This window comes from Amblyomma maculatum, chromosome 1 (assembly GCF_055883805.1).
Source record: "Amblyomma maculatum isolate TAMU_Amacu chromosome 1, ASM5588380v1, whole genome shotgun sequence".
NCBI classification, from domain to species: Eukaryota; Metazoa; Arthropoda; class Arachnida; order Ixodida; family Ixodidae; genus Amblyomma; species Amblyomma maculatum.
Genome location: NC_139344.1, coordinates 63,007,363 through 63,033,377, shown reverse-complemented (window position 1 = coordinate 63,033,377; position 26,015 = coordinate 63,007,363). Strand labels below are relative to the sequence as shown.

General features: G+C 42.6%; 1 protein-coding gene across 2 annotated transcripts in view; it reads left to right on the top strand.

The window, feature by feature from the left end:
• The window catches only part of gcl (germ cell-less), a 75,118-nt gene that overhangs the window by 26,052 nt on the left and 23,051 nt on the right, over positions 1–26,015 (top strand). For both annotated transcript variants that reach the window (XM_084588236.1, XM_084588235.1), the window contains exons 10-13: positions 11,933–12,002; positions 15,760–15,835; positions 19,865–19,926; positions 24,335–24,509. In XM_084588236.1, the coding sequence (XP_084444362.1) occupies positions 11,933–12,002; positions 15,760–15,835; positions 19,865–19,926; positions 24,335–24,509 (383 nt within the window). The remainder of the gene's footprint in view (positions 1–11,932; positions 12,003–15,759; positions 15,836–19,864; positions 19,927–24,334; positions 24,510–26,015) is intronic.

The window sequence follows — 26,015 nt, the reverse complement described above, 5'->3', positions numbered from 1 at the left end:
TTCAGTAAAACACACAGAGCACAAAGACTCATTTCGTTCAATAAAGCCCATCAGACACCCGCAATGTTTGCAGTGCTGCTGATGTTACACTTAACTGCTTTAGGTGCACAAAAGGAAAGCCTCACACAGGAAAGCACTGTCTTTTTTCTTGTGGTTATCAGTATCTGTATCTGATGTAGCTTTCAGTGGCATCAAACTTGTATGTTACCACAAAATGTTTTGGTGTCATTGTGCATAAAAGGGCAGCTCATTTCGAACGGTCACCTGTGCTCAAGAGGTATCATTCATCATGTGGCTCAGCGACTGGGAGAGGTTTTATAACGAGGCCTCTAAAGAGCATGGTTGATGCGGGAACAGGATGGTGGAAATCTGTACTTACCTTTCTTCGTAGCAGTCAATATTATGGAGGGGTTCTACCCAAAAACCTTGTGTGCTACTGCTGTTTTAGAAAAAGAAGGTGCGCATGGTAATGTTGGTTACAACTCTTGTGCTGCCAGACAAACCGTATACAGTGAACTCTGACTTGAGTGACCTCACTTGACTAGACTAACAAAGGTATGGCATACAGAGTCTAAAGTTTGAAGTGCAATTTATGGAGCATAAGACTTGGCATACATGGTGTCAAAAGTGTGAAATTGGAATTTATGTATATCAACATATACAAAGTGTGTAGAAGTTACAATGCTGCCTTTCTCACTTTGAAAAAAAAAAAAAAAAATTCTGCACTGGTATTTTCAACGCGCAGGAAGTAACAAAGCTGTCAAAAGAGTCAATGTTTTTGACACTTCTGGCTTAGCTTCTTGTTTTTCAAGTGTTGCAACTTTCGAAGGCACCCTACAACCTCAGCTAGAGTTGCCAGGTTTCAAACTGGCTCTGCTGTTCCCTCTTCTTCATCGCACATTATTCTTCAGGATGAACACTGGAAAAAATCTCCAGGTCCGTCTTTCCAGCACAAGTAGTGAGTGCACTGTCACTGTACATAGTCTTCAAGTTAAATGTTGCTAGTATCAACCTCCAGCTGATGACAGTTCTCTGTCCATATCGCGGAGTCGATCGTCTCGTCGTGCTGTTCCTGAGGCTTGCCTTCACCACACAAGGGGAAAAAGCCTGATTTTTGCCAGCAGTTTCTGTTGGTAGCTGGAGTTACTGACCACCAGGTGTCTCTCACCATCTTGGCCGCTTGCCCAACGTTGATGGGGCATTGCTGCCAACCCTTAGGTTGATCAGAATCCGCTGAACCAGCCGCCGTCGGTACACTACCGTCAAGTTTCGAATGATGCTCAGGTCGAGCAGCTGAAGCATGCACATTGCTCAAATGAATATCAACAAGGTGGGCCAAGCAATTATCCACTATGAGAAGAATCCATGCTTTTTGGTTGCTTTTATAGGTGCATGGCAGTGAAGGGACTCCTGTAACTGAAACATTGCATAGAATCTATATGCAAGAACAGAAAAAATAAAGCAACAAAAAATTACTGAAGCACATTTATTTACTACATCAGCTCCATCCTTGCATCACCGGAGCTACGAACTTGCAGCAAAGTCGTAGAAAGATGACTCTTTCTCGCTCGCCACATCCCACTGTGAGTTTAGTTTCATCAAGCGTGTCGTTTATACTGCATTTCCTGAAAGGTTGCACCTGAACTGATCTTGTCTATGCCAATACCGCACGCTCTTTTCTGAGCAAGCAGCACCATGGCCACTTGCTTCAGCGAACTTAAACTTGTGGCCTGAAAGCCACTATTTATCGCTAATGAATTATATACTACTCGTATACGGGTATTCACACGAGGGGAACTCGCCCCTTTCGACTGGGATGTTGGGAAAGCAAGCTGCCTTTGGCCACCGGAACCGGCTTCCTGGCTGGCGCAATAGCTCCCCCTGAGGAAGGGGTGTCCATGGCCTTTTCTTAACTCTCCTGGCTACATCATGGGTGCCGGTCTGTGATTATAGCTGATTGTGGTGAGGTAGGGTGCTCTTTTGCTGTGACAAAGCTTATTGTGACCTACGAAGAAACATTCTTTTCCTTTTTTACTGGCTGAACAGTACCCACTCCTGTAATTCTGTTGTGCGGAGTACAATACAAAATAAAATGGACAGTCGTACACCACCCTCTCTGCTTGTGGAATGCATAATTAGTATAGAATGTCCGTAGTAAATTAAAATAAAACAGCTGGCATCCAATGTTGCCTCAAGCAGTTTTCCAACAGCAGTAAAAATTCTAATCTACAATGTTTTCCTTCCACTATTTATCACATACTGTCTTCACGTCTGGAATGCGCCAAGTAAATAGAGTAGTTGAAATAGTCGCACAAAAATGCATTGTGCAAATGATTGCTAACATGCCGTCGCATGTGCATACTGACCCATACTTTGATAAACTTGCCATCTTCATGGAAGGGACATGTATGTAACTTTACACACCTGTGGACATTTACGCATGCATAAAACTGCTCTTTTAGGTAACATTGCTTGTATGCTTAAAATGTTCCATTTAATTCGATACATGCCTGCTTATCCAGTGCAATACCACAACTTTTGATCCTTACCACTAATCATATGCAATCATTGGGCTCCAACTTTCTGAGCCAACTGAACATTCTTGCAAAGCATGGTATGGCCATAGAAGAACATACAAAATAATTAGCTTTGATACCTTACCGCTCTGACGTAACATTTTTCTCGACGTTTTAACTTCTTTTGTTTTATAATATTAGAATTGGTTCACAGGAAGGGAAAGGCGCAGTATCTGTCACACTTGCTCTGTGGACACCTGAACCACGCCGTAAGGGAAGGGAGGAAGGTGGGAGTGAAAGTGGAAAGAGAGAAAGGGGAGCCGTAGTGGAGGGCTACGGAGTAATTTCGACCACCTGGGGATCTTTAACATGCGCTGACATCGCACAGCACACGGACGCCATCAAAACACAGCCGCCGCGGTTGGGTTCGAACCCGGGAACTCCGGCACAGTAGTCGGGCGTCTTACCACTGCACCACCCCGGCGGGGCTTCTTTTGTTTTGCACTCAACTATTTTTGCAGCAAATTTCATTTATGATTTTTTTTTCCTGCCAAGTTCAGTGCGTGCATGGTTCATAAAATGGACTTTAAATATTCGGTATGTATGTGTTGTGTTCTAATGTATTGCATTTTGTGTGCAAACTACAAATCTCATACTACCCTGCGAATGCTCAAGCCCAGTCACCATGTGAGGAATGCGTACAGGGAGTTTTTCAAGCTGCGGCTTGCAGCCTTTTGCTCTTTGTTATTCGTTCCAGTATTGAGCAAGATAAATAAACTGCTTTGATTTCATTTCATTTTCGAAGTAACTGCAGTCTTCATCTGGAAGTAATAAGGGAAGGAAGAGCGAGAGTGTGCATTCTAGTCGTTTCCTGTCGTGACTCTGATGCCTACCTTGTCTCTATGTTCTTATTTTGTTACATCGCTGGAACGCGCATTGCGCGTGCTATACTTCTATGGAACACAGACGGAGGCTCTGGATCGAAGATCATTTATTCGTACCTCAGCCAGCTTATATATATATAGTGTGACCGGGCGAGGGTGAGGGGAGGAGGGAATGATAACCAAGAAGCGCCTCTGAAGGAGACTTGCCCGAGCTGTTAGGCATCCTTCTGCAATTAAAAAGCCATCTGGAAATGTGGGTATCTAATCTTCCAGCCCCCATCTTCTTGAGGCCATCCTTTATCATTCTGACTGCTTTTCCAGCCATTCCTTTCGATTGTGGGTGACACATAGCCGTTCGTGAAAGTTTTCATGAATGCATTTCATGAAAGTAGCGAATTCATGACTGGGGAACTGAGTTCCATTGCCATAGACCACAATCCTTGGAATGCCAAACCTGCTGAATATCTAGCGCAAGCAATTCACTGTAGCTGTAGCATTGGCTTGCTTCATAAGGACTACATCAATCTACTTGCTGGGCTCATTCACTACGAGAATCTTGCTTCCCATAAGTGGCCTTGCCAAATCAACATGTATCCTGAACCATGGTTCTTGAGCAGTTGGTGCTCCCAGTACACCAGTTCGTGGCCCAAAGACAGACCTTGTTTTTTATCGAAAAATGGGATAATACTCTCATCATCTATACATCTTGTATTCGGCGGCCAGCCATCCTTTGTCAACTGCACAACCCTTTTCAGTTGCGGCTCATTTGCAGTTAATTGTTTCAGTTCATCAACTGACACTGCTCTGTCTTCGAATCCTGCTAGAGCAAGAATGTATCAGTTGGGATCGTCTGATAGTAACTCTCTCGTAGGTTGTGGCCATCTGCTCAGGGCGTCGGCATGCAAAAGTTGCTTACCCGGCAAGTACTGGAGCTTGTAGTGAAAACATCCAAGGAACAAAGACCAACGTTTTATGTGAGCGGCTGCCAGCGAAGGGGTCGGTCGATCTGCCCTCAGCAATCCCAAGAGGGGCTGGCGGTCGGTAACAAGTGTGAACTCTCGACCTACGAGAAAATTCTAGAACTTTGTTACACCAAAGGGCAAGGGCTTCATGTCCGAGTTGCAAGTAATTCCTTTCAGCCTTTGTTAAGGTTCGCGAACGGAGGCCAATGGGCTTGTTCACCTTTCCATATGTGTGGAATAGCACAGCGCCAATCCCATGTTGCGATGTGTCACGCTCCAGCTTGAGGTCTACATCCGGATTGAAATGGGCAAGTACTTCTGTCCTACGAAGGCCTTGCTTAGCTTGCATAAATGCTGCCTTCTGCTTGGTTTCCCAAATTCATCGTGTGTTCTTTTCTAGCAGCTTTTACACAAGTGCAAGGATGGATGATAAATTCAACATGAACTTTGTGTGAAATGTAATCATGCCCAAAAATGCGCGCAGCTCCAGCACATTTTACGGACAAGGAGCTTGCAGGATTGCTCCGATATGCTGCTCTGTAGGATGTAAACCTCACAGTCAATTCGGTGACCTAAGTAGGGAACCAACGCCTGGCGAAATTTACATTTGTTCATTCTAAGCTTAACCTGGTGCTCTTGGAAAGCTGGAGCACAAGCCTTAGTGTATCGGTGCCGCCGTGTTTCTCCGATATCAGAATATCGTCTAGGTAAGCCTGGACACCTGATATGCCTTGCAATACAGCGTCGATTTTCCATTGAAAATTGCAGGTGCAGAAGCTATACTGAAAGGCAAGTTATTGTAGCAGAACGCTCGGTGTGTATTGATAACATACAGTTTCTTGGACCGGTCATCGAGAGGGATCTGATTGTAGGCGTCACGCAGGTCGAGCGTGCTGAACTGCTCGCCGTCCATTAAAAGATGCAAAAATATTATCGATAACAGGTAGTGGGTACTGCTCCAGCTTGCATGCAGGGTTTAGGGTTACTTTGAAACCTGCACAAATTCGAACGGTGCCATCCTTTTTCATTACCGGCACAATTGGTGTAGCTCACTCTGCGTGAGTTACAGGGGACAATACATCAATGGTTACAAGCCTTTCAGTCTCTTTGGATACCTTGTTGCGCCAAGCACCCCGCTGGGGTGGCGCAGTGGTTATGGCGCTCGACTACTGTTCCCAAGGACGCGGGATCGAATCCCGGCCTCGGCGGCCGCTTTTCGATAGATGCAAAAAGCAAGGCTCCCATGTGCTATGCGATGTCAGTGTACGTTAAAGAACACCAGGTGGTCGAAATTTCCGGAGCCCTCCACTACGGCGTCTCTCATAGCCTGAGTCGCTTTGGGACGTTAAACCCCACAACCCAACCCTTGTTACGCCAAGCAAATGGAAGAGAATGGGCTCCTTCTTTAAGTTGCAAATGCACTGGTGGTCCGTCTGTCAGGCCCAATTCTGTGCTGAAAATATTTTGGAAGTCCGAGACCACATCGTCCACGGTTTATGCACTGTTCTTCCCGAAGCTTCCCCCCAGCTTCGCCCCGACATTGAGGACTGACGACCCTGCGTTGTAAAGCTGCTGCCCGATGGTACAGCATATCAGGAACTCTACGCATAAAAAACTGATTCCGAATCATTCATTGCCGTGTCTGTCACAGCTTATTTGAAGCGTCGAGACAAAAATGACTAGGTGCAATATTGTTACAGGTGGAGAACGATGAGGACGATGTGGCGCGCTCCTTTGTGGAAGGTGAAGAGAAGTGCGTTGAACGCTGGACCCTCATTGTCTGGCTCCTTGGCTGTCTCTCATTGCATATATGTTTAATCCTCTTTTGTAAATATATTTCTCCCTGTTACAATGTTATGCCAAAATATAAAAATCGTGGGCGATTCACAAATGCCGCAGAATCTTCAGCTCTGCGTGGTGCGCTGCGCCTTACACAAGGGCCTTATTGAAGTGGCCATAATTACTAGTGCTACAAAATTATGAAACATGTGTTTAACAATTTTGAAAGCTGACGTAGAGGAGAATAAGCGGACAAAGTTTAAAAAATATCAAAAATGGGGTTTTTCTTTAATTATCCTCAGAAGTTTTTATTGTCTGCTGTTTTTTTTTTAAATTAGTGTGATCGTATCTCTCTATGCCCCCCCCCCCCCCCCCTCCTGTTAATGCTGCTTATAGGTCGAACAAAATAGTGCATGTGTAGACAATGGGCCAGAAACTGAAAAAAAAAAAAAAAAAAAAAAAGCAAGCAACTGCAGGATGTCAATACGGCTTTGGCTGTCTGTTCGTGAGCAGGTATGCCAAATGTTGCTACTGTGCCTGACATTCTGCTAAAGACCATTATATAAGACAAGGGGCAACTTTAGCTTGCTTTTCTCAAGAAAAAATCTTGATTTATATTCTGGGTTGTACAGTACGTTAAGGCTCAAAGACGACCTTGCTTTCCTATAAAGTCGAGCCATAGGATGGCCATTTCTTAAGTACTTTTTTACCTAAACTTCTGCTGATTCTTCAGGACACTGCGGCCCTATTCTGTGCACTCTATTCGCTTACACTATGCTTCACATCTAAAAAAGTGGGCCTCGCATTCCATTCATATACATACTTTCTTTTCCCCTGTGTTGTTGTGCTCGAAGAAGCAGCCCTCGCATTACAACCTTTTTTTTTCTTTTCATGTTTTTCTCCTGCAAAGCCAACTATCTCATTACATTTGTGGTGGCTTTACATTCTTTATGTTCGGCTAAACATAGCATATAGTTATTGTGATATTATTGGTCACCTGGGATCAACATGGAGACAGGAGAGCTTAGGAGAGACCTTCAATATCTTAGCTGTATGACAAAAATGTGGTGAGAGTCATGCTTTTGCAAGAGCTGCTGGGATTCCTTGGTCACGCTTCATCTCTTGCATAGTCTGCGTCACCCATATTGACTATATTGTTGACACAGGCAGATGAGTAGGGCTGGGAATTGGTATTCTTATGCAGTCGTTGTGTTTTGCGGATGACTCAAGGTTTTGGAGGCCTACACCGAGTGTTGGTCTTCACTGCTGCACTTTTAATTCGATCAGCATGCTATAGTAAGTAATCTTGAAGGCATGTGACAGCTGTCACGCTGTCATGCAATGCGAGATCTTCAGCTTGCATGCGAAGATGCTGCAGAAGCACAACCAAGTGGCAAGGGGAAACACTGACTTCTATATTTAAAAAAAAAAAAAAAAGAATGTGATGGGACGACTTCGCCTATATTCTTTCTTCCCACCATGTGCAAGTACAATGCCCCACTGGCTATGCTTACAGCACGCTTTGTTTAAGTACTATTGCAAAGTCCGGTGCTGTGACAACTACAGTTCTGCGCAGTTCCGTGAAGTAGTTTTGGTGATGCTGTTTATCAGGAACAGAACTGCTCCATAATGATGAAGGTCTACGCGATTCTTTCAGTGTGCAGTGTGGTAGAGCTGGAAGTTCTTTGCATGTGGCATCACTCATGAAGAGGTTTCACCTCACATACGGTGAACAGCACATGAGGGGTACTGAGTTTTGGCACGCTGAAAGAACAAATGGTTCAGGGACAGAAGCGAGGGAAGCGAGCATGTATGTACCACTTTGGCATGATATCTTCACAATACTAGGAAGTGACAAGGCAATTGTCATTAAAGGGCCATGGTCCAGTGTATGGAATTTTAAACGAACAAGCCCAAAGCTTCATGCTATACTACATACTATGAGAAAATATGACACGCTGTAGTTTTTTTATGCCTCACGGGACCTCATACTTACGTCACAGTTACCGTTCGAGTGTTGATGCAGAAACCAGAACAGTAGAGGTGAAGAAATTCAATTTCAAATTATTCACCAAAAATGTTTGATTAAACATGGTGATTCAAAATAAAAAGCATTATACTACAGAAAATTTGGTGTCACTGCCTCTTTAATAGTCATTTGGATAAAATTGTTTTATACTGTGAATTAACCATTTTCAAAATAATATATGCTCCAAAGACAAAATTTGTCTCCAATTTTCTTATTTTACATTACAAAACAGGGTCGCATTATCTTGTTGTAGCCATTAGCTTAACATCTGATATGCTTTAGCGAAAGCTGTTGTCGAGCTAGTTGGTGAATGTCTGCAGAAGCCATGTCAAATTGCGCTAAAAACACAATACACAAGAAAAGAAGGACACGTAGCAGAAAACGAGTGGAAACTATCAACTGATTTATTCAGGGTCAACACACCTAAATATGGTAAATCCAGTGCATGCGCGCAGCATACAAGCACAACAGGCCATGAAGCACGTGCCTACTCATCATACTCTAAAAGACAGAATTCAAAAAAGCTAATTCATTTTTTTACAGGCCAACTGACGCATCACTAACACAGTTGCTATCATTCTTAATAAAATACGCTTCCAAAATTTCACGTGCAATGGCACTACTGCCCCTGCCAAGAATCTTTATTTTATGAAGCAGTGGCTGACATTTGCAATTTCTACAATGCTCAGAGAAGTTTGAGCGAAGGTATTTATCGCCTAATGAACGTTCATGCTCCCATGCACGATCATTTATGCAGCGTCCGTCTGGTCTATGTAGGCCTTTCCACACGTCAGTAGTATTGTTTAAACCGTTCCTGTCGCACATTTGACAAAGGGCTTCGCATGCTTCTTGTTACAACCACTTTTCCTTCCTTTCTGCTTTGCGGTGCAAGAGCACAGCTGCCCTGGCCTCTTTGGTGCAGAGAACACCATGGGTACTGTGTACCTGCCAGCCACTTTCTTCAAGTTGTGAGCGATCTTTTGCATGTACAATACCACAACAGGTTTCGTACCATTGTATTGAGCCCTTTTGCATGCTTTTCCCTTGAAATTCTGAAGCAGGATTTCACTTACCGCCATCCTGATTGCACAGGGCCTGCCAAGTAGCCTGCCACTTCCAATCTAGACATTTGTTTTGCAAAGCCTTCCCTCATTTTGTGCTCGCACACTTTCATGAGCGTGCACTTGAGACAAAGGGCGGCGATGTCTCTTTTGACAGTCTTAGAGTGTGCTGATTTACATGGTAGTAGATCCATCACTACCCGGGTGTGGAACATCCAACAGAGGTGACAATCAGAGAGAGAAAGTTGCATGTCCAAAAACTACAATGTGTTTGTAGTAGGAGCTTCATGCGTGCAGGTCAAGCTCTTACCCAGTCTTTTCAACTGATCTAAAATCCTAATTATGTTGATAAAATCCCCATCATTCTGCTTTCTTAAGAGATTTAAAAAGTCATCTACATATCTGTAAACTTTTAAAACCTTCATGCCTTCTAATGCAGTCGTCAAATTGTGGTCAATATGAGATAAAAAATTATTACACAAAACAGGTGCGACTCAAGAACCAATGCAAATACCTCGCCATTGTAAGTAAAAATCTTTGCCAAATTCTATAAAAGTGCTGTTAAGGTAAAATTCAAGTACAGTGACAAAATTGTGTGCAGTCATCCCCACTGAGTTTTGAAAGGACACCTCTCCATTTTCAACTTATGCCAGCAGCTCAGCACGAGGGACCGAGTAAAAAAAGTCCTCCACATCAACATAAAGCGTATTCAATGTTTTTACTTTGCTCGAGGTATGTTGCTATTTCCTTCGAATTTTGGTAATGAACGGATCGTATGCTTAAGCTTTTGTAAGTGCTTTGGCAGATACAAGCTTACCTGGTTTTGCCAACAGCCTTTTTCGCTTACAACTGTCCTAAATGGTACATCTACTTTATGTGTCTTTGCTGTGAAAAAAAACTTGCAACGAGTTCTCTTTGCACTTGTTAATCGCTTTGGCTATCCGCTGTGGACCTAATTCATTGCACAGATTATTAGCCTGGCTCTTTACTCTAATTACTCCCCTATTAACTTGTTTAAAGTTCTTTCTTATTGCTTGTCCTGCCTTTTCACTCAACATACTCTCCGAAACAATTACAAACACTCGGTCTTTATCAGCCTGCATAAGTCGCACAATATGCCATTATTTTTATTATGCAGCCATGGAAGAATTTCATGCAGCATTAGAGCTCTTGTTAGAGTTTCTTTTCATGGATGGCATGGTGGTGTGGTGACTAAATCTGAAGGCATCTTAATTCGGCATCACTTAATCAGTGGCAGTTGTTGAACTCGGATCTTTTAATTTTCTTTTTCCTCAAATACAGTAAAACCTCGTTACAAGAGACACTCAAGGGACCGGAAAAAGTTCTCTTACAAGCAAGGGCTCTTGTAACTAGAAATTCTAAAATAACTGTGTTGATCAGTTTACTGCACATCAGCATATATCTGCATTCACACGCATTGACAGGGAATTGTTCAGGAAAGCTTACAGAAGTTATTCAAACTAGTATGTATTTTTGTGAGTGCAGAGTATATTCCTTCCCAAATTCTGGAGGCAAAGCACTTCACTTTGCAAGCTTTTCTGTTGCTCTAATAGCTCTGAAGCACTCTTACATGCTCGTCACCCTCAGATGCTTACACTTTTCCTCTGAAATGTCCTCGTTGTCATCCTCTATGGCACATGTGCCATTTACTTGCGCGAGAATTGCACAGTCTGTAAGCTCTTCGGGAGCACACAAAATCCACATTTGCAGATTTGCAGATATGAATTTCTCAAGATTCTGGTATGTCATCAGTTTCTTGGATGCTCGCCCAAGCTTCATTTTCAAGGAAGCTTTCCACAGTATCCGTATATGGGCCCTCTTACATCATGTCACCACATTTAAAGCCTGCTTGTCTGAAATAGTTTTTCGCAGCTTCACTTCTCAGGCCATTCTAGACACCTGAAATCACCTGAACAGCAAACTTCGCATCAATTATTACTGTGCAGTCTTGCTACCTGTCGAGCAGCAGGCGTTCTAACAACCTTGTTTTGTACAGCAATTTGATAGAGTGCATAATGGCTTTGTATATTAGTTGAAGGTAGCGTGTGGAGTTTGGAGGGAAAAAATAACTTTGATGGCTTTGAGCACGAGAACTTTGATGCTACTAGAAGCATCGTCCACAAAGAGAAAGGCATCAGGATTCTGAGCTTTCATCTTGTGATCAAATTTTAGCAAAGAGGAGTTAAAAAGGCTGGATGTCATTCATGCATTTTGATTTGCTTCCTAGGTGACGGTAATGTTATGCCAGTGGATCAACAACAAGGTCGTTTTGACTTCTCAATAATGGGGAAGCACTCATTCTCAGTTCCTGACATATACAACAAAGAGGATGCTGATATGGAACAGAATTTAGCTAAGGGAATCTGAAGTGCATCATTTATGAGTTGGTATGCTTCAGCTGCATTGCATGACCACACCTGGGTTGTGTCTCTTCTAAATAGTGAAGAATTTACTCTAGGGACCTGAAAAAGTTGCCCTTAGTAACAGAGTGTCTCTTGTAGCCTCGTCTCTTGTATGCAATGTTGTTAACATGGCAGACATAGGAAAACCAACCAAACCATTTTCAGATGTCTCTTATAACTGAGTGTCTCTTATAACTGAATGTCTCTTGTAACAGTGTCTCTTGTAATGAGATTTAACCATTAGCCTAACCACACTTTACTTTTTCTTGCATGTGCAGAGTCTTTGTATCCAGTGTTTCGCAATCAGTGGTTCAGCATGCTGAGAATTGACCAAGGCCTTGACAAGGGGTGAGTTTTATATACTTTCAGTACCAGATTTTTTTCGGAAGTGAGTCGTGAGACACCACTAGTGGCAGCTTTTTTTTTTTCTAGAATACGGGCAAACGAACACAGTGATTTATTTGTATTTGGTTTTGCACGTGACAGAAAATGACATTGTAACATCTCCTGTGTGTCTATAATAGCAAATATAATACAACGATTAAGGCACGCAAAAAGACCCCAATTCTTTGTACTTCTACACTCCTTGGTAAAGCTTATAACATGCTAAGTACTGCAGCAGAGAAGGAGCACAGAAGTGGGAGTAACGTGCTTCTGTACCAACCAGCTCAGCTTTCCACCTTATTGAAAATCGAGTCCTGGCACTGACCTTTGCCACACACTGCGCGCACAGCACAGGTGTCTCTCCTTTTCTTGTCCCTTGAGGGTTTGAAACTGGAATGTGTGACACTCCAGTCCATTCGAAGGCTCCGTGCAGCCAACTACCCCAAAGTAATCATGCGTACGGAATGGGTACTTTTGCTCTCTCCTGGACCGAGCAGAAATGGCCACTCATGATAGATGAAAGAGAGAGGAAAAGGATGTAACAACCTCGTTTGGTGACAAGTGAGGCATGTGCTTCCTAAGCTTGGTGCAGTAAAGCAGACATGGCGAGAAAATTAAAAAAAAAAGCTACAAAGTTGCAACGAATGGCAGACCACCCTACGAATGTTTCAGTGAAGGTGAGTGGAGTGTTAATATTTTTGTTTTGCTTTTGTCTCATCTTTTTTTTCCCCCAAAATGGCTACGTACCAACTCGCCCAAATTTCTGCCTTACTCATTGCAAGTGGTAACGTGTCCACACTTTGAGATCCCTGCGCTGCTTTCAAAAGTCGCACCTAGTGACTATTACCCCCAGGAAGGAGAGTTGGGCGCTGTTGCTCCGCGCGCTTCAACTGGCGAAGAAAACGAAGTACAAGATCATCAGAAAAGCTTCGTTATTCTGATGCAACTCGAGAAGAAAGCGACAGATGACCCTTAAAGGAGGCCTTTCAACCAGTGGCATCGGCCAATTTTCATGATGTCGCAGTTAATCTGATTAATCTGCCACACTCCGAGTGGTCATAACGGGATTGTCCATGACGTAATGAGAATAGGTCGACACTATTGGTTGCAAGGAGATTCTTTGTGGGAGGAAAAGCCACATTTTTTTTGTCTTGCCTTTTTACCAAACTATAGAAAAATGCGATAAATGTCAACCCACCATGCATGCCAGCTTTGCATTCTGGCGTGCATTTTCAAATGCAGAGCGGAAAATGTACTGGTATGTTGGCAACGCAGCTAGACGGGCACGCAAAAATGTACTGGTACGTCAGTGACACTGATTTACGAAGGTAGAGGGAATGCGTTAATTTATATTTCAGTGTACATTTCGCCTACTGTGTCTTTAGGAAATGGTACGCTATATAGAATTGTAAGGCATAGGCTACATATTTCCAAAAATGATTCAGAAAAATGATGAACTTCATGTTCACATGGAGTTCAGTTGTTTCGTAGGAATTTCAGGTGCCCTTCCCGTGCTTTTGCAGGCAACTGCTTATAACTATAAGTAGCCGTGGTGTGGAGGAATAGGCAGCGTTGAAGCGTGTGATATAATTACATGCAAGTATGTCGAGAAGGCAGTCCTACATAATGTTACGGTTAGCCTGGCATGTCCAGCAATCACATGACCTAAGCAAGCTTCGAGTTATCGCTTTCACCTTTCATGCACTGCTTGTTTTTCTGTTTGCTACCCGTGTCACTTTGTGCTATGCATACATTTTATAAACCCATACTACGTTGGTCTGTTTTAGAGGCCTCTATGTTCTGCCACGTCCATGTAGATTTTACACTATTTTTGGTGTCTTGGTCATTACAGTATTTTACAGGCAACAAGTCTTGATGTGTAATACAAGACTAAACACGTGCCATTAGCATGAAATGAAATGTGGACAGGCAAAATGAAATGGAAATACGAAACAAAAATATTAGCTGTTGGAGAATAAATAAGGTGGAGTCGGTTAACACTTCCCCACAGCAGCCTTCACGACATTGAAATGTAGATATGCAAATCAGGCATACTACTATTCAGTTTCTTTCCATTTAGACCTTATTGGTCTGCAGTTCTCCTTACAACTGTCTTGTTGGCATTTCAGTCGACATTCTGACAGTACAGGACAGTGAAATGTCAGACCAAATCCTTCAAAAGCGCTTGGAAAAAAAAAAAAAGAAATGCTTTCTTTGTTTGGTGATGTTGACTTGAAGCTGCAGCTGTTACACAGTCTGGACTGAACTGGCCAATATATATATATATATATATATATATATATTTTTTTTCTTCTTCTTTTTTACAGCATAACTTGGTAAATAATTTTTGCTCGCTTCCTTTCAGTGACAATGGGATCATGCTACACTGGGTGTATACATTTTCTTACATCAAAGAGATACTGAGTCAAATTTATGACCTTAGTAAAATTTTATTGTTTCTTTTTGCTGCTCTGCTGACATTCATTCATCAGCAAAAAAAATCCTAGTCATGGCTTAGAACTAGCAAGTTGAAAATAGAATATTTTTTTCCCACCTTTCGATGCACACCAGTAATGCTGATTACGTCATTGAGAGAGTCATGGACTGTATGACTTATGTCAAGAAGAAAAATTATTGATGTAATCAGTTTGCATGTGAAATTGGTCGGTTGTGTACCTGTATAATTTTTTTCGAATTTTTTAGCCTATAAAAGCTTTATTGTCAGTGAAAGTAGCCTCTTGATCATTAGAAAGCATCACTCGGTTAATGTTTGCCAGTTTGAATTTGCCCCTTTAAGTCAGTATCCCTTACTGCAGTTTAATATGGACAGCAGTCGAACCTTACCAAATTGCTGCTATTGCAGAAAAAAAAAAAGAAACAATTTGTTACGTAGCTAATGCCTCATATGACCATACAAGAAACTTTTTGCTTCGTTTAATGTACTCCCTGTACGCCACTTACACAAACTTAATCATGTTATGAAGTACCAACACAATCTCAAAAGTAACAACGATGCTTTCCTCAACTTATTTAATTTACGAGACCCTTAAAGCACCCTACATATTTAGAAACAGTGAATACTAGTCTATATCCTCGTCCTGTTTTAATCGGGACCGACACATGCAGCAGTACCACGTGCCTGCTTATTTGAATTTCCTACAAAGAAAAAATATAGATATAAACGAAATTAGCAGAGTCAAATCGCAAAAATACCTCCAGAAGACACATGGGTTTAATCATGTTCATTTCTCCAACACCAGTTGCTTTTGTGCTGATGATGTATTGTAATTGTTTGTAATCGTCTACTTTCCTGCATCTAATATAGGAACTTGTGTACACTCAATTGTATGCGGCTCCTTGGAGCTGGTGGCGAGATTTTATTTTCCTGTCAAATATGTTCCCTTCATTTTCTGCGAGTTGAATGTATTTGTAATATGTATATAATAGTGTGTGACAAATTAATATATATATACACGTGCATTTTCTACATCAATATTATTTCAGACGTAGCAACTGTCCGTTTGTTTCTAATGCAAATATGTGTAATAATTTGATAGTCTGTTGCTCATGCCAAACAGGGGTAGGAACCTCTTCAAGCAACTGCATTTGTAGCTCTTTGTTCCTACGCTATCATTTCTTTTTCTGTTCATCATGATAAAAGAAATGCTGAATAAAGTTGATTTGATTGTATTTAGTGATAATGTTATTGTTCTGTTTTCAGTCCAAAGAACTTGGCCGAAGAAGAGTTCAACAAACGCTGCCTACGTTGTGGGCGAGTCCTTACGACAGATGTCCAGGTATGTGGCCATTTCTCAGGGCCTGGGTTTCCCAGTTAGTGTGCATTAGGTTTACTACTGAAGGAAAGTAGTAATGGCATCTGCATATTATTGAAATTGAGTATGTGGGCTGGTACAGTTCCTTCTCGAGTCAGGAATGTGCTTTACAGCAATGAAAGGTGATAAGTATTGACCACCTTGATGAACTGCAAAAGAAGGCACTGGTTACCATACTCCAGGGCAGTTGAGTGGCGCAGAAAGATTTGCCTAACACAGCTCCACACTTGGGGTTTTGTGTCATACTGCCTTTGCTGGGGCGTGCAAATGCCATGCATTCAGTTTTTGACTTGAGTTGTTCAGCAAACTCTGTCCACTATATCTTATCTGTATCACTGCCTCCATTGAGCCATGTCTTCCACATCGTATGTGGTGAGCGCCAGGTATAGGATTCTGCATTGTGAGTTTTGGGGCAAGCAGAATTGCTGATGGTTGGGCGAATTTGTGTGTTGAGAAGGGCACTAAATAAACTTTTGTTGGGCTGTGGTTGAACGCCCATGTGGACATGGTGTTCATGTATAGTTCCACATTATGTTTATGTTGCAGTAGTAATTGGAGTGCATGCATTGGTGCTTTTTGTCTGATAGAGGTCAGCTTTTTCTCGTGTTATGAGTAAAGATTTAGCGCCGCAGGAGAAGAATAAAAAGAGGCATTTGCCATAACTACAGGTTTAGGGAGAGATTAGAAAGGGTACTTTCTCTTGTTGTGCTGTTGAAAATTTTTGGAACTACAGTCGTTTCTTGAGTCTCTCGAAAATGCCTTTAGCACTTGCTGTCCTTCTAATGTAAAATGTTCTATAGTTCTAGTGACTGGAAATGCTTCTACTGATTGGAAATGCTTAAACAGTATTTTGGTGACTTGGCGAGCTGAGAAAAATGAAAGAATGCTTCATTTCAAGAAACCAATCTTAATGAAATACATATGGTGCACTCTAGATGCAGGGATTGATTCTTAGTGCCACTGGATGTTCACTGATTTCCCAATCGTGTTAGCGTTCTCCTGGCCTGGCGCCCGGTTTCCCTGAGGTGAAATATTCACTTCAAATTTATGCACATCCTCACAGCGTTTTTTTTTTCTATTTGTGCTTCTTTAACACACCTTATATAAATTTTTCAAGAACCAAATGGAGTACTTTTTTTTTTTTTAATAACAAACAGGCAGTTAAAAAGTTGAATAAAGGTCGGAGTAAAATTGTATTTTTTTTTTTTTTTTTTGTAGTGCACTTTGGTCAGAAGCTTTTACAAAATCATTTTACCCTGAAATTAGTATCATCTATGAGTATAGGGATGGCACCCAGCAGTCCCAGGCATTGAGTCTGACATCATATGCAATAAACTGTCGTTAATTTGGCCTTCAAGGAACCAGACAGCAAATGTGCTGTTATTGCAAATTTGCTGCATGACATTTACATCTGCATTTGAAGTGAAACTGAAGTGAGAATGACGGTTTTTCAAGGTTTTCTCAAGTACTTTGTTTTGCGCACACTACCGGGAACGTTGAAGAATTGTTCCAAAATAGTTAAGGTCTCCACTACCCTCTTCGCAGTGCAACATATTAGCACAACGCCATTTCGGCAATGCTGCACCGTACTGTCCACGTGGTGAAGCATTGCGGTGATGTTTGCAGTACAGTGAAACTGCATGTGACCAGCGTGCAGCTTCAGCCTAATGGAGGCAGCGTGTGGATGCACGCGAGGAATATATGTGCAGGCGTTAAAACAGCGTGGCTGCATCCAAAAATCAAAACACCGGCACACCAAGTAGCGTACGAAACAGCAAGGTAGGCTGACGCATGCCCCCGGTCGCAGCCGCAGGATGGCGTGAAGTTAAATACAGCGAAGCCGAAACTATGAGACAATGCTTTTTATCGTAAATGAGGAAATAGGGAACAGATTGTCGCTATCGCTGAGTCTGCCATAATGTGAACGAAGTGCGCGGGCATCGCTGTTCTATCCAATTCAGGTTTTGGGAAGGAATATTTTGGTGATTGCTGGCTGCCCGGGTCATACCTCAATGCGATCTCCCGCCTGAGTTAACCGGGGCGAGCCCATTCAGTGTCCAAATTAACAAGTGTCCAACACCTTAAGCTCACATTGGCATCGGCCAGGACCACGCTCCTAGTTCTAGTCAATTTCTGAATTAATAGGCGTGAAATTAATGATATTTTACTGTAATATGATTTTCAGCATTGGTTGATAAGCATCTTCCACATGGGTTTCTGAATGGAGATCATCAACTGCGGAAAATATTATTAGATCACGATTAAGGCCATGATGTCTGTGTATATGTAAGGAAAAATTTGGCTTAACTGGGCAGTGGTGCTGAAATCAGTCATCCGAGATTCTCTCTGCATAGTACCAGAGCACCAAAGAGCAGTAAAAATTCGAATCAAAGCCCTGTCGTGCTCCTTTAGAGAGCCAGACCCTTTCTTCATCTGCGCTGGCATTCTTACCTCTGTGTTGATGTCAACGCAAGACAGGCACCCATTGGTTTGTCTCTTTGGTTGACGGTTGAGGGGTAGGCGGCAGTAGCTCTCTTCCGTCACTTGTCAGTCAGGTGAAGGCAAAAGATCTGGGGTGCAATCGCTCATTGTTGCCTTGCTGTGCTGAGGCGTGTTGCCGTATGGGTCCATTTGATTTGGCCTGTCTTTCCAAGCACATGCACGGTGTGGTTCATGTTATTGAAAGGACAGTCGTGAAATTTCCAATCTCAGCAACGAACAAAGCGTCAAAGGAACCCAGGCTGGAGTTCCCTTTGTGACGCTAATGCTCATTGCCTTCCTTAGAGAAGGAATGCGTGTACACGCAACAGCAAAAAGAAAGAAAAAATACCTCACAAGGTGGGAATGTGACTCAAAATATTTCACCAAACTCCATGGTTCCTGCAAGCAGCAGAATAGGAGGGCGAGTTTCGCTTGCAGAGGTGCAATGCCGGTTGACCAGGCTGGAGTGGTCAAAAACGTTAGAGAGGGAACAGAAGGAGAGGAGAATGGCGAAATAGGTTGATTACAATAGCTGTAAATATATCAATTCATCTTAAAATATTTTGTGGCTTTGTGTTTCAGGGATGATGGTCCACAGTCACTGGGGTAATAATTTTGATCAGAGGGTGGCCAGTGACCCTTTGAACAACCTATGTGAATTGCGACTGTGGCTGCTGCTTTGTGCCGACGCTTCCTACACTGCCGCTGCAGCACAGCCTTTCTAACACCAACTTCTTGCGAGACTGCAGTTCTGAAAGTTAGTTTCATTACGCATTGTCACCGGTTCTACAGTTGCTTCTGCTAAGCCTTCTTCGTCCATTGGGTCTCAGTGTTGCTATGCCGCCGATTGGCTTTTTGCTCGATCTTGACCTTGATCTCACCATGTCAAACCTCATGAGCATGACAAGCATCCTCCGCATCACCCGTAGCGCTGCAGCATGACAGCTACAGCCTTTTTTTTTTTCTTATCTCATTCCATGACATCGTCCTTCCATTTTCTACTCCCTACTCCTTTCCTTTTTTTCTCATATTGCCGCCTGTCTCCTTTAGCTTCTTTTTGTGCCTGCTTCGATTTGTCACCTTGGACTGACTTCATTCACACTGCAGCTTAAGGTTGGCCTCATGCGGTAGCTTCTGCCATAAGAAAACAGCTGTGGTAGGGAGCAGACGGGTTTATCTCTGCGTAACAAATTTTAAAGCTCTCATGATCCCCAGCACTGCAGAAGTTGAATATGGCGTCAGGCAGCAACCAAAGCCAAGATTGATGTAAAAAAAATGGTTTGCAATTACTAAATCCTGCTGCAGTCTGACTTTCTAAGGTTTTTGTCATGATTGCTGTTCTTCGAGGAACCTTTCAAGGCAAGAACATTTGACATGCAAATACTTAGATCTGTACCACTTGAAATCCTGAACTCTTGGGCTGACTGTATACATATGCGTGTGTGAGAAAATGGAACAACAGTGGGCCTCAGTTTTTGCAGTGTCTGACTGTACGGAGTTTTTACTATGCAGCACATTTGGAGATGGACAGGCTACAACTTTGGAGTGGACCTCATTGTTACTTACCAAGGCAGGTCAGTTTCATAGTACAGATTCATTCCCTTTATTTCTTGACCTTGCTTCTCTCTTTTCTTTTTTTTTGCCACTCAGAATGTTCCTAAATGGAATGTTTGTACTCATGAACAAGCCAACATTTTTTTTTTTACCACCATTTTGTTCATCTGTACTAGTACAGACTTTGCACGGAGTCAAACCAGTAAAAATCTTTGTGGTGTGACCCTTTGAAGGAGGCATAAAATAGCCAGAAAGTTCGAAATTTTTTTAATTCAGTCTTTAAGCAAGTAGGATACTAAGTACAGTGAAACCTTCATAAGGTCACGATATCAAAGTTTTAACTTAGGTTATGTGGGCCACGATGAAAGTGCTGCTTAGATTGCACCATACTATCCCATGAACAGGGTGCTGCTCTATCTTGTGGCAAACAAGGAAATGGAAAAATTGGTTGAACATAATCAACCATCTTGCTGGAAAAGCAGATTGAAAATTAAAGCTTGCTACTGTACACCTGACGTTAACTTCGTGCTTGCAGAGATACAGCTGCCCTAGTAAGATGTTCCTTTTGAAGCTGAAAGGCGAATTCTGGAACTATTGGTTGCTGTTTCCATTCATGCTTTTTTGGCATGTCTGTGTTGTGTGATTGTGGTTTCATGTTGAATAGTTAAGCGCATACTATACATGGTGGCCATTTGTGTCGTGAGCTCCTATGATCGATTAGCTGCGCAAAACCAGTTCCGTTTTTTATACATACAAGGCGTTTCAGGGAAAACTTTGATTTTAAAAAATTAATAGACTCAAAACAGAAAAACAGTATTTGCAGGAACACACTCTCTGCCCCAGAGGACATAATTTGCTGCAAAATGCCTCTAATTATTAGTGGTATTACCAAAATTTCACTAATTAACTTTTTAATTGTCATAGTTGGGCGGTTAGTTCCAATGGGCAGTTTGATGCTGGGAACCAGACGATGCTATATTTGTTTTTGAAACGAAGGAAAACTCATTTTCTAGAGCTCTACAGCTCGATGAAATTCTATGTTTTTTTCTGCACGCAACCGAAACTGAGCGCATGAGGAGCACCGGGAGTATGGCGCAAGTGCAGCGTCTGCTGGTGACGGGTCGTAATGAATGCAGCACCCAATTCGAAACGCATGTGCTAATTTTCCTGGCTAGGGAGCCTAGGCGCTTGAGCTTAGACCGCGTCCGGCGTTATCATCTGCTTCGTTGCTCAGTGCAAGAAAAGTACAGTCATCGTCAGCCGCAAGGAATATCGGTCCTGAGGGTCCCAATGGGCTGACCTGCAGTTTTATTTTTGTATTCGTCACTTCTGTTGTGACTGCCCGGCAAGCTCGACATGCACCGTCATCATACATTCATTTACTCATTAGGTTAAGCTTGCTGTTTCCTATAATCCCTGCGTATTTGGTGAATGGTGTCCGAAAAGGAAAAAGTTTGTCCGCGTGGCAAAGGGGGCTTGCTTGGCAGTGGCTGTATGCTATCAGGCTGTTGTATGCATATGTTAGCCCCTGTTTCTCAAAAAGCGCGGGCGTTTGCATATGAGGTGCTTTTTTCTTTAGGTACGCATGTGACAAGGCCTTGCAGTGCCAGTGTTTCAAATCACTTTTATGTATGGAAGTTCTGCCTCAGACTAAAGCATCACGTCGCCTCGTGTTAATTGTGAGAATGGCCACGCCAGCACAACTCTGATACTCCACTGCAGAGAAGACGGAAGCCTTATTTGGAGAAAGAACACACAGACTGCATTCTAAGAGGCGCTGTCTATGAATTTCCCTCAGAGCTACCAGTGGTCGCTTGAAAAAAAAATGAATTCAGCTTGACGGAACCTCGTAGGAACTTTCTTTCGCCATTCCCGGCAGGCACCTTTCCCAACCAATGAATTGGGCGAGAGGGGGGGACCTGGCCTCCAAAGTCGCCCGATTTGTCACTGCTGGATACCCTCTGGGGATATGCTAAGAACAAAGTTTTCAAGACAATGTGAGCAAACCTCGAAGACCTGAAGCCGTATGTCAAGATATTAGCTGAGGAAATTCCCGGAGAGATGCTCATTTCTGCATTAAACTTCTTTAAAGACTGCACTCTTCTGTGTATCACAATGGACGGCAATACATTTAAACACACCATATGAAGATCATTTCCTGTCATCCCAAGCAGTATTACTTTCGGTGGGTATGCAAGGGGAGCTGCAACAAACTAAGTCATTAAAGTTAACCAATTTAGTTTATTCCTGATTGTTATACAGGCAACTAGAAAGCGCATGCTTAACATTGCCCGTCGAGGCTTGCCAGTTCGTAAAACATGAGACGAGTGTGATCCAGCACACAGCAACCTTATCCAGCTAGCCTGTGCAAAGCAGTGTAGAATGAAAATGCCAATGTTTTCAGCAATCTTTTCAACTCACATTCTCATTTATTTTAGCTGTCAAGCCAATACTGTTTAAAAGAAATAGACACTCGGTACAAATAATGCAATACATGTCAATATACCGGCACCGTTTAGCATGAAACAGCCATCTACACACTGTCACAGAAGCGTAACAGTATTTCCTTTACAATGCTAGCGATGAATCTAAAAAAAAATCATAAAGTTCCTTCCAAAGGTAACAGGACAGGCAGAGCGCCAGGCCAGAGCTTATCAGTATTTCCAAAGTGATGTTGTTACAGCTGACGATGACTATCCTTTTACTTACCTCAGGCGACGAAGCAGACAATAACGCCGTCCGCGGTGTAAGCAAAGCGCAGAGGCTCCCAGTCAGGGAAATTAGCACACGCATTTAAAATTGCGCTGCATTCATTGCCGTGCGTCACCAGCTGACGTTGCATTTTCGCCATACTTCCAGCGCTCCTTGCGCGCTCAGTTTCGGTTGCGTGCCGAAAAAAGTGTCGGATTTCAACAAGCTGCATGACTCTAGAAAAATGAGTTTCCTTCGTTTAAAAACTGATTTGGCATCGTCTCGTTCCCAACATCAAACTGCCCATTAGAACCAACTGCTCAGCTATGGTAACTAAAAAGTTAATTCGTGAAATTTTTGTTAATTACACTCATAATTAGAGCAGGATGCAGCATGTTACCGGTGCAGCATGTTACGTCTGCTAGGGCAGAGAGTGTGTTCCTGCAAATATTGTTTGTCTGTTTTGAGTCTACTATTTTTTTTTTTAATTATTTAAAGCCTTCCCTGAAACACCCTGTAGCTATATATATAAACAAATTGCATATATCAGCTGTTGACATGGGACTTGTTTCATTCCTGCTCTGAGTGGCTTCTAGCCGTGACATCTGGGCATATGCTTAATCTTTTGTCATGCATATGAGCTATTGGTGGGCTAACATGAAAAAGAAAGGAAAGCATTGAGGATGGTCTTTTTTCTTTTTTAAATCAGTGTGCAGTATTAAATGAGATAATTCATTAAAAAGTAGAAGAAAAAATAACTACATGACGACCTCCAAATTTCGCATCTGATTCTCTACCGCTGAGCTATGGCAACAGCTGCCTTATCTTCTATCCCATTCATGTTACCATAGCGGAAAAGGGTTATCACTACTGTAAGCGCTACTTTAAATGTTCTATGGAAATTTCTTCAAGGCATGACCAGCAGTAACATGCTTTGTATGCACTAACAGGTGAGACTCAAAGCGCTGCTTACAGTAGTGCTTTGAGTCTGTAGCGCGAGTCTCACCTGTTAATGCATACAAAGCATGTTACTGCTGGTCATACCTTGAAGAAATTTCCATTTGTTATTTAATTTTCTTTTTGTGCAGTAAAACTTGCTTAGTACAAATAACTGCCTTCCATGCATCCTTAAATGCTCAAGTGGTAAACCAACCTTTATCTGCGCTTGCTCTGAACACATTTGTAGCTCCTCCAAGCCCTATTCCAAAAATTTAAGTGCTGCTACTGTTACCATATGGTGTCCAAATTTGTTTTCAGGCAACAGGCAGCTCGAATTCGATGACCAGCTATATAGTAAGCATATGGAGCAGTATTCTCATTCGAATAACATTTAAATAAAAGGAATTCCTTGCACAAAAGGTGAGGACTGTGTAGCTCTGTTGCAGAATATAGGAGTTGAAATTGTCTTTCCTGTGTTCATGAGTGAGCTTGACATGTATGCTCATTGTGTACTTGTTAAGAAAGGAAAGAGTTAAGTCCAGATTTTGTAGGAAAGGCAGGCTTCGTTAGAAAAGATAAGAAAGAGATAGCCCGTCTAATGATTGTCTTGCTTGGCTTTTCTTGAACAAACAATCACAATGGTTTCATCAAAGAACACCTTGCACTAGAAAACAAGCACTTGTTTGCAAATGCAAAAGCTTTGGCACTTTAAAAGGAATGGATATGAAAATACCCAATACGTAGTTAAATTTGTGCCATTGATATATCCATCCCATCACCTCTTCTCTCGCCCTGCAGGACCATCAAGTTCAGGCGCAACGACCGGTCGGAGCCTGATGTTCTGCGTTCCATTGCGGCTTGGGGTCGGAGGCACTTGCTGTACCGTGTATCTGTCTACACGGCAGGGCCCTTAGGTGACGCCCTGCTGCTGGCCTCCAGTGGCCTTCGGTCTGCCACTCTTTCCCGAAATGCTGTAAGCTTTCTGCTGTCTCATTTCAGCTCACAGGGTTGTGCACAAATATGGTTGTGAACTTTTCAGTAAAAGGGGATTAGGTAATGGGTTCCGGAAAGGGGGGAAGGGGCTGTTTGCAGAAATTATATGTAAACGGTAAATGCACTTTTATTTAAAACCAACGTTTCTCTCTAGCTCATTCACCTTTCAGCAGAAGGAATTAAAAAATAAAATGGCACCTCCACATTATAGCCTTCTCTACACTGAACCTGAATGGCAATTTGGAATATAAGGCTTTTCTAGTGCAGTAGTAGAAGATGCCAAACAGAAAGTCAGGTCAGATCCTGTTGTTACGCTCTGGAGTGTGCTTGCTGTTCAATGAATCCAAGCTCTCCGCTGTGATTGATATCACTGAAATTATAATCTCTAACAAATGCAGTTAGCTACTTGAAATTGTTGTCTGTGCGTTGGATTTTTGCCTTTAAGTTTGGTTTGGTTTGTGGGCTTTAACGTCCCAAAGCGACACATGCTATGAGAGACGCCGTAGTGGAGGACCCCGTAAATTGCGATCACCTGGGGTTCTTTAACGTGCACTGATATCGCACAGCACACAGCGCGCCTTGCTTTTCGCCTCCATTGAAAAGAGGCTGCTGAGGCCAGGATTCGATCCCGCATCCTTGGGAACAGTAGTCGAGCGCCCTAACCACTGTGCCACCCCAGCAGGGCGCCTTGAATTAAAGTGCACATCATATTGCTACTGTGTGATGATTGAGTGAAGGTAAACAACTAAATTGGGCTTGACAACACTTTTAGCACTGGTTTATCTCGTCATTCTGTCGACATGCAGGTTGTTACTGGACGCATTTGTGGCCCCTTAGTTCCGAATGTTTTTAAGTTTTATTTGTTTCTCAACTTGATTGTAGATAAGATAAGTGCAGTACAGTTCTTCACATGCATCAGATGAAATAAATTTTAGCCTTTTCTTTTGCCAGGCACAGAAAAAATGCCCAATTGTTATTTGTATACCATAGAATGTCGATTGTATAACTTACGGGGGACCATGGAAAACGATCGTATTATCGGAAATCTCACAAAACTGATTCATTCACGTTGTAAATGCACCTGCTAGTTTGGCTGCTGAAATTAATTATTAACCCTATTGCAAAAACCAGCGCCTTCCAGCATCATCCAGTGCGAAACCAGTGCGGTTTTTGCGCTGGTTTCACGCTGGGTTTTGCTGGGGACGCTGGAGGTCTGCAAGATTCACTGGAGCAGTGACCGGAAAACACTGGTTGCACTAATATGATAGGAGACAAATGCTGGGATTAGCTTTTTGATGCTGGGTGTGTTGCTGGCAGCCACCCTGGCACTGGGAGAAGCGCTGTGTGTACGCTGGGGCCGCGCTGGACCCAGTATCGTTTTAGAAATAGTCAGAAGTCTGGAAACTGGCTGGCGAGAAATAAGGTGTATATGAAAATACAGTTGAATCCCGCCACAGCAAATACCGCAACAATGATGAATTTTTTA